General features: G+C 51.9%; 1 protein-coding gene across 1 annotated transcript; it reads left to right on the top strand.

Annotated features, from left to right (window-relative positions):
• Positions 1–3,831: 3,831 nt before the first annotated feature.
• Positions 3,832–8,723, top strand: LOC103772905 (keratin, type II cytoskeletal cochleal-like). Its single transcript, XM_008940252.1, has 10 exons — positions 3,832–4,090; positions 4,280–4,500; positions 5,295–5,515; positions 6,095–6,155; positions 6,663–6,758; positions 6,879–7,043; positions 7,179–7,304; positions 7,625–7,845; positions 7,962–7,996; positions 8,239–8,723. The coding sequence occupies exons 1-10, from the start codon at positions 3,832–3,834 to the stop codon at positions 8,721–8,723; spliced, it is 1,890 nt and encodes a 629-aa protein (XP_008938500.1).
• Positions 8,724–9,099: the final 376 nt, after the last annotated feature.

Below are 9,099 nucleotides of genomic sequence, written 5' to 3'. Positions count from 1 at the left end.
TTTCCTGTGTGTACTAGATAGACGGATTTAATGCTTTTAATGTGTAAGTGAACAGAGTCGATTACCCTTCGCTTACTCCAGACTTTCAGCTGTACCTTCAATAAACTACATGCATAATTCATGCTTTGCTTCACGGGTTTTATTTCCCTCCCTGCTATTACAAAGGGGGAGGTATTTTCTCAAAAAAATGTCAAAAGAAATTTTCTCCTGACTCTCCACACGGGTGGGGTCAGGAGCTCACAAGAAGTGGAGTTTTAACAGAGTTTTTCCGAGGCTTTGTCTGCCCTCCTTCCTGATGCACTTCTGCATACCTTTATTCCATCCAGAGACCAGCGTGGCCACCAGGAAGTTTGGCAACGCGGTGTAATCCAGGATATTTAACTGCTCCAGGGATGTGCAGCTCACTCGGGATCTCTCACGCTGTCTGGGATCTCTGGAGGCACGACAAAAAAGCAGCCATGCTTTTGTTTAAAGCAATCAGTGAGAACCAGCTCAGGTAGTAACAAAGAAAATTATCCCACACCCCACCCCTGAAACCCTCTCACAAGAGTAAGCTAATTTTAAAAGAAATCAAGAGAGATAAGCGTTGCCTCCCCAAAATGCAGCACCGGAGCCTCTCTTCCTCAGGTGCCTCACCCCTCATCCTCCTTAGGACACAAAAACTCACCCCAGGAGCAGGGTCTATTGGCAGTGCCTGGATGTGTCCCCCAGTGTCCCCCGCCAGGAGGATGAGCCCCTCTCCCACCATTTTAGGAGACTGGGATTCAGGTGAGGTCAGGCTGCCCCATCCCTTTTCTCCACGAGGGTCCCCAGTCTCCATGGGACGGTGACCCACCCAGAGCTCTCTATAACGTGGCTGGCAGAGGCTTGCCACGGTGGCACCCAGCACAGCTGGATGCACAGCTGGATGCCAGGAAAACCAGCTGGCCCTGCCAGCTTCTCCCCTCCCATGGCTCGCCTGGGCGCAGCCGAAAGCCCCTGAGAGAACCCCGCTCTGAACTGCCCTTTGGAGAAATCTGTCTCTCCGCGCCCAGTCTGGAAGCGGCACAGGGCGTGGGTGGGTTAATTCACCCCGGGAAAGGTGAAGGCACAGCGAGGGCTGCCTGCTGCCATTTATTCCCCGACGTCCCGCTCCACTTCCTAGACTTCACTGCTGACTCAGGGCTTGTCTGCCCCAACCTCTCCGTGGCTGGAGGATGAGGTCAACCACCCTGCCAGGCTCTGGCTGCCCGTGCCGGCCTGGTGGCGATGAACCCACTGCTGGCTGAGCATCTGCCCCTGCTCCTCTCCCAGCACAGAGGCCGTGCCAAGCACGGTGGGTTCCAGCTCCCCAGCTCTGCAGTGTTTGCTCTGAGGGGTTATTTTTTAAGAAGTGCTGGGGGTGGTGGTGAAAGCCAAACAGATCAGCCCTTGCTGAGAAGGCAAAACCCACCCACCTGAAGAATATGGTCTTTGAAAAGGTTATCTTCATCTTTTCTGCCTCAAAACATATGACTGGGACTTCACCTCATTTGTATGTAAATAACAAGAAGAAACACCCAAACAAGAAGCTTCTAGTGCCCCAATAGCTCATAATTTATGTTGATCAACTCCCTGCCAAACAATTCCTGCACACCAAAACTCAGCTGTCTCCCCAGGGTGCCAAAGCAGCCCAGCAGCTCTTGCATTTCTGGGAGAATACCTTTAATCATCCCTGTCCTGCTCAGCTCCCAAGTATTGCAAAACTTCCGTTTTCTCCAGCCTGCTTGAAGACGTTCATGTAGATCAGGCTGTTCTGGAGAGAAAAAAAGGGCAGGAACATGTTTTTTGGGGAGCAGCTTGGAGGCCAAATTCAACTTGGTGTCACTCTGGACATGCACCTTGGTAGATCAATAGAGTCTAGTAGAGTTGATCCAAACTGACAGATGCAAAAAGCCACATCTGCCTCTGGGTATGGAGCCCACAAACCTCAGGTCCTCCACAATAAACCATCCCAGTAAAGAAACGGTGCATTTTTTCACCCAGCCTTTTCATCGCTCACATACCTTGTGGACAGTGGGCTGGAGGAAGAAACGTGTGGGAGCCTCGAATGACAATTCCCTCTTTCTTGTTGGCAGCCCCACCTTTAATCCCATTATATTCATTCAGCTCTAATATCTGATCCGAACCCGTTTGTCAGCTTCAGGACAATCTGCCTTTGCTGGGGTCAAGAAAGCATGAAGACAATCTCATTTTCCCATCGCACCCGGCCTTTGAATTTTATGCAAATAATCAAAGCAATAGATGTTCATGAATTTCAAGTGGCATCCCAGGCAGCTTCAGACCAAGGTTTTCCAAAGAAAAGCAAGCCGACCTGTACCGACCGGGCATTTCACACCACGATGGGAAATTCTGCTGGAGTGACCCAACTCACCTGTCTGGCAGCACCTCTCCAAGGATCATCAGGTATTCGGTCTTCTGCATTTGGCTGAACACGAAGCATCTGCCTAAATTTTCTTCCAGACATGCCAGTGGGATTTTAGCTCACAGTTAATGGTTTTGTAGCACATTAATTGTATTTTGAAGAGCATGTAGAGTCCTGTCCTGCAAATACATTTAGGCTCCAGTCACGCGCACGGCATGGGCAATGCCACCAGGACAGCAACATGCTGAAAATGAACTGAGCTCTTAAACACAAAGAATAAAATATTCTAGAAGTTGCAGTTCCACCAAGTCTGAGAGGCCCAAAAAATGTCACCACACCCTACTGAATTTGCTCTTTTTTTTCCCAAGGATGCCAGGAAGTTAAATAAGGAGAATTTGTGGGAATATTTCTCATGGGGGTTGAATCTTTGCTTTTGGGAACATTTTGAATGGAAAGGTTCAAAGGTCTGTAAAAGAAATCCCAGCTGCAAAGAGCTGGAACCTCAAGGCTGATGACATCCTGATGTCAAAATGCAAATAGTACCACTCCACAAAGCCGGGCACAGTGGTGCTCAGAAAATCTGCCTCTTTCATAGCAGTGCTTTTCAGCTCAAGCTGAAAGTGCACCGGTCACATCACCAGCTGGCTGGAGACATTGCAACGGCAGCCTCTGGTGGGACGGAGCTGTCCTCTGGAGAGGCCAAGATCTCCAGGACAGCCTCGGAAACCTGCTGTTGGCTAAATAGCTGATACTAAATGGCCACAGTTTGAGGTGACACTTCAATGTAGTGTCTCAGAGGAAAGCCACGGGTCAGGACTCAGGACCTCTGTGCTAGTCAGCTCCAAAGGACGGTGTCTGCCCAGCCAGTGTGAACGGGCAGAGCGGGTCAAAGAGCCCTGAAAGAGACCTCAGGCTTCCCGCACGTCACACGCACTCTGCCTGCAGGTGAAGAAGCCCCGTGAAATTCAGATTTACCCATTTTATTCTCACTGCTTTTCACTCCAGTTAACTCCGAGGACTCTCCACCAAGCTCTCCACTGATCTACTGCATCTTAGATGTAGCACAGGGGTACCTGAGGAGCTATTTTTTTTTTTTCAGTCTTTTTTATTTCTTTTCTTTTGCTTCACAGCTAGGAACTAATACACCTTGGGAAGCACACTAGGGCTGAGCTCTCCCTGCCAAAAATGAGGGAGTTAGATAACTCTTCTAGCTGAGCAGCTTCGCCCCAGCTCCAAGAGGCGTGTTTGGGTGCAATCAGGGTTTAACAAGTTTCAGTAAGACAGCTGGCTGCCGGGCACGTCAAAACCATGAAGGCACCAAATTGATCGCTGGACTTCCATGCAACCAAGCCCAGCTCCCCAGAGGGATAAAAGGGTGTCCCGTGCTCCCTTCCCCAGAGAGCCGTTTGCTGCTTCTCGCCGGTGCTGGGCTCTGGTCTCCTGCTGCAATGAGCCGGCAAAGCTACAGCATGCGAGCGGGAGGTGGGGGCAGATCTTACAGCACTGCCTCGGCAATTGTTCCCAGTGGCAACAGGGCTGCCTTTAGCTCCATGTCTGTGGCACGATCTGGAGGAGGTGGAGGTGGTTTTGGAAGGCTCATCGGAGGAGGAGGTGGTGGTGGTTTTGGAAGCAGGAGCCTCTACAACCTTGGTGGTAGCAAAAGGATCTCCATCGGTGTTGGAAGCAGCTTCCGAGCTGCTTTTGGGAGTGGAGCTGGTGCTGGTTCTGGCCTGGGAGGTGGCTGTGGACTTGGTGGTGGTGGAGCTGCTGGCAGTCTTGGACTTGGTCTTGGTGGTGGAGGTGGTGGTGGTGGATATGGCTTTGGTGGAGGTGCTGGTGGGCTTGGCTTTGGTGGTGGACAGGGAGGTGGTGGAGGGTTTGGGTTCGGTGGAATAGGAGGGCTGGGAGGATTCGGTGGAGGGCTAGGTGTTGGCAGGAGCCCAGCAGGATTTGGTGGTGGCCCACCTGGAATCGGTACAATCCAAGAAGTGACTGTCAACCAGAGTCTCCTGGCACCACTGAACCTGGAGATAGATCCAAACATCCACCAAGTGCGAAAAGATGAGAAGGAGCAAATCAAGACCCTCAACAACAAATTTGCCTCTTTCATTGACAAGGTGAGACTTCATCAAGTGCTGTAGAGCTGGGATAGGAGCAGGACAGTCCTGCACCTACACACCCATGACTTCATAGATCTACTGCCTATTGCACATTTCCTATCTGTGTGTCTCCATGAAAGTAATCAAAAAAGAACATTCTAAACAGTTACAAGGCAGAAAACTGGACTAGAAACTAAAACCGAAGAGGATTAGATCCAGGTTTGGTGCCTGAGAAATAAGACACATGAGCTGAAATGGAGTTAGAGAGTTTTGGGTCCAGATGCAGCTGCTTAACCCAGCTCTCTCTGCAGGGCACCACCACAGACACTGCAGACCTTATTGCTGTATTGTATGCAAGCTGAAGTCCTGTTTATATCTACTCAAGTCCTTCCTTGACCTTTACTTGGGTAAATCTGTGCTATAGATGAGCAAAAGGAAAGGCAATTAAGTGCTTGTCTGTAGCACTCAGGTCACAGCTTTAATGAAGGAAGAGAAATCTCTCTTACAAAGAAAGGGAACCCAAAGGATGTTAGAGAAAGCGAGTGATGCAAGAGCCGAACCTGCATTTTCCAATGATTGCTCATTGGTTTGCTGAATTAAATTGTATCTAGAGAGAATTGCCTGCTGATGGCAGATCTGCCTGGCCACTGGCAGGGCTAACATAGCCCTAGACAACCTGGAGGACATTCACAGCTGGATTGGTTTGGGATTTCCTTGGTTTGTGCTGTGCATCGGTCCCAGTTACTGATAATTGGCCATCAGCACGCTCACAGGTATCTCCTGCTAAGCCTCTTCTGCTTCCCAATGCTCAGGTTCGCTTCCTGGAGCAGCAGAACAAGGTGCTGGAGACCAAATGGACCCTCCTGCAAGAGCAAGGTCAAAAAAACAACACGGGCAAAAACAACCTGGACCCGCTTTTTGAGGCTTACATCAACAACCTGAAACGGCAGCTGGCCAACCTGCTCAACGAGAGAGGACGCATGGACGGCGAGCTGAAGAACATGCAAGACCTCGTTGAGGATTTCAAGAACAAGTGAGTGCCTGTTAGCAGCACATCCAGGCACCCTGGGGTGAAACTGGATGCAAATGGTTCAGCTTGGCAGTAGGATTAATCTCACTTAAATTTAGCTTTCTGAAAGTCAAACATCTAGCCTGAGGTATTCATCAGACTTTCTACAGGAAAAGGAAAAAAGCAGAGTCTGTGCTCTAGCCTGTAACATAGCCCCTAACTAATCCCCCTCTAATATACCCCTCCTGTGAGGTATCTATCTCCCTGCAGAACCTTTGTCTTCCTCAGCAGCAGCAGAAAGGTGGCCCATCAACGTTTTTCCAATCAGAAGAAGCAGGTTCTGCCAGGACACAAGGACTTGTGATGGCACTTGCAAAGAAAAATCACCTAAAGCAGCTTTACCCTCCTCGTTCCATCTCCTTTATGTCAAAATGTCATTTCAGCTCTTTGAGAAATGGGATTCTCACAGATTTGAGCTGGGCAGTTTCCAGGAGGTTGATTTGGAAATGCCACACCCAGCCCAGATAACCCCACAGTCCTACCTGGACAACTTTTCTGCTTACCAAGGTATGATCCAGCATCTCCTTCCTTCTCTCCCTGCAGATACGAAGAGGAAATCAACCGACGCACAGCAGCAGAGAATGAATTTGTGGTGCTGAAGAAGGTGGGTGAGACAAGAGGCGTTACAGATGCTGAGCTAACCCTAACCACTGCACAGGCTGGGAGTGCCCCAGAGGGTGGGAGATCTCATGGAGCTGCATCCTCATCCTTTAAAAGCTGTTACTTGAATTGTGGTTTTGGGGGAGAGGAACGGAGGGGCTTGGGGGATGGAAGTCCTACCCTGCTCCTGTCCCACGGCACACACGTGCTTGACTGGGCAAAACAGACCATGTGGAAACAGATGGTCAGGAGTGCCAGACACCCCAAGTATGAAGGCCAAATGGCCTACACCCCCCAACTTACCCACCACCAACACTACACACAATACTTCTTCTGGCCAAGAGATGTCTTCTGGGTGTTCTTCCAGGGGGATGTGCCAAGCACATCCTCTCCAGTCAGGCACCACCACTGCAGCACTGAAAGGAACAAACTCCAGGCTTGGCCAGTTCCTCCCCGAGGCAGAGCAGAGGCACCAGGTGAGGCAGGTGTCCCCGGGGCTGCTCTTTTCCAGGACGTGGATGCTGCGTACATGACTAAGGTGGAGCTGGAGGCCAAGGTGGACGCCCTGACCGATGAACTCAGTTTCCTCCGAGCCCTCTACGATGCGGTAGGGACACACCCCTCCCTGACTTCTGTCCTGCTGTCACCCCTTGGACAGTGACCGCCACCACCCGTGGCCTCTGGCAAGGTGAGTGCAGCTGCCCGGGATCTGTGTCCGCCCTCACAGGAGCTGGCTCAGCTCAGCGCACAAGTGTCGGACACCGCTGTCATCCTGTCCATGGACAACAACCGGGACCTGGACCTCAGCAGCATCATAGCTGAGGTCAAAGCTCAGTATGAGGACATCGCGAACAGGAGCCGGGCCGAGGCGGAGGCTTGGTACCAAACCAAGGTGACCAAACCCAGAGGTGCCACGGATGCATTTGGGTGGAAATTGCTGCTGTCCCTGCATGAGGCTGATGGAGCCCACGTGAGGCTTTGCCCACCTGAACATCTCAGATGGTTTACTCTTCTTTCTGACCCTCAGTTTGAGGAGCTGCAGGCCACGGCTGGGAAGCACGGGGACGACCTGCGCAACACAAAGGGGGAAATCTCCGAGCTCAACCGGCTGATCCAGAGGATCCGCTCGGAGATAGAGAACACCAGGAACCAGGTAGGAACAGCAAAGGCAGCCCAGGGAGCCCCGTTCTGTGGTCCCTTTGCACCGCAGCTCTGCTTGGTGCACGGGGGACCTTAGCAGCCACAGAACATGAGCTACCTCGGGAAACATTGAACTCCCTCCTGAAAAGTGGGACACGTATTCAACCCTTCTTGCCAGGCTGGCATTTCAACTCTAGCAATGGCAGCTATGGCTGCATGACCTCAGCAGTAACCTTTTCCATTAACATGCCAACCAGAATGGTTTTCTTCCCTGGGTGACTCTTACCCAAAAGGAAAAGCAGCGTTCAGGAGCCCAAATCCCTCCTCTTGCAGTGTGCCACCCTGCAGACGGCCATCGGGGACTCTGAGGAGCGTGGGGAGCTGGCCCTCAAAGATGCCAAGGCAAAGATGATTGACTTGGAAGACGCCCTGCAGAAAGCCAAAGCCGACATGGCCCGGCAGCTCCGCGAGTACCAGGAGCTGATGAACGTCAAGCTGGCCCTGGACATCGAGATCGCGACCTACAGGAAGCTGCTGGAGGGCGAGGAGAGCAGGTGGGAGAAAAATCTCTGCAGGAATAATACCCACGATCGTTTTGCCCCTGCCAGCAGTTGGTCCCCCTGCCTGCCTTCTTCATTTGGCTCTAACCTCTTTATCTGCCCTCCGACAGGCTGAGCGGAGAGGGACTCAACCCCATCAGCTACTGTAAGTATGACTCTACTTGTCTTGCTTTGGGCCTGTTGGGAGCAGAGGCTGTGAGCAACCTCGGGGAAAGGGGAGGCTTTGCCCCACAGAAGATGTTCAGAGCCCTCCACCAGCGCTAGTGGCTTCCACTGGCAAGAGAAGTTGGGTTCAAGTCCTGTGGGTCAATGTCCTGATGATCGTGCTTTCTGGAACTGCAGGACTGCCCAGCAGTTGTCCAACTTTCTCATTGCTTTTTCTTGCAGCTGTCATCAGCTCCAGCTCTGCCATAGCTGGAGGAGCTGGGTTAGGAGGAGGATTTGGTGGACTGAGCCTAAGTGGAGGAGGTGGCGGAGGCGGTTTTGGTCTTGGAGGAGGCGGCGGTGGAAGCGGTTTTGGTCTTGGAGGAGGTGGTGGAAGTGGGTTTGGTCTTGGAGGAGGCGGTGGAAGTGGGTTTGGTCTTGGAGGAGGCGGCGGCGTTGGAGGCTACAGCTTTGGAAGTGGAGGAGGACTTGGACTCGGAGGCGGTGGTGGTCTTGGAGGTGGATTTGGAGGAGGCAGTGGTCTCAGCATTGCAAGTGGTGTTGGCCATGGTGGAGGAGGCAGCAGCAGTCTGAGCACCAGCGGAGGGAATTTCAGCTCTGGAAGTGCAAAAGGCACCAACCCAGGTGTGAAAATCGTCTCTAAAACCTCCTCCAGCAAAAAGAGCATAAAAAGCCAAAGCCTGAAGAACGCTACACAGCCCGAGTAAAACCAGCACCAGAGCCTCCCCCAAACCATCGCTCCCACATCACTCCTGTGTCACTCCTGCCCAACTCCATCCCCTCCACCCACCTCTGTCCCGGCTCCTCGCACTGCACTTCTGCAGCATCTGGATCCCAGTTCAAGAAAAGCATCGGAGCAGATGCTGACCCCACCTCAACGTACCTGACACAGGATTCAAACACGGCCTAAGTGATCTTCTGAATGGGGAATTGGGTTCTTTGTTTTCTTGTTTGCTTTGAATGAGGCTGAGCAGCTTGTCTGTAGTTGTGGCTAGCTGACAGCCATCCACTAAAACAGATCAAAGGGCAGTGAAGATTCAGTAAGTTGGGTTTTTAGCTCAGCTCTGGCCCACAGGAGCCCAG

The sequence above is a fragment of the Merops nubicus genome, unplaced genomic scaffold (assembly GCF_000691845.1).
Source record: "Merops nubicus isolate BGI_N331 unplaced genomic scaffold, ASM69184v1 scaffold42995, whole genome shotgun sequence".
NCBI classification, from domain to species: domain Eukaryota; kingdom Metazoa; phylum Chordata; class Aves; order Coraciiformes; family Meropidae; genus Merops; species Merops nubicus.
This window is presented reverse-complemented; position numbering and strand designations above follow the sequence as displayed.

What these genes read in the sequence shown, in the direction of transcription:
- LOC103772905 (XM_008940252.1), top strand. Translation starts at nt 3,832, where the DNA reads ATGAGCCGGCAAAGCTACAGCATGCGAGCGGGAGGTGGGGGCAGATCT. An exon ending in TCCGAGCCCTCTACGATGCG is followed by an intron (nt 6,759 to 6,878) that starts GTAGGGACACAC and finishes CCGCCCTCACAG; the next exon opens with GAGCTGGCTCAGCTCAGCGC. An exon ending in AGGCTTGGTACCAAACCAAG is followed by an intron (nt 7,044 to 7,178) that starts GTGACCAAACCC and finishes TCTGACCCTCAG; the next exon opens with TTTGAGGAGCTGCAGGCCAC.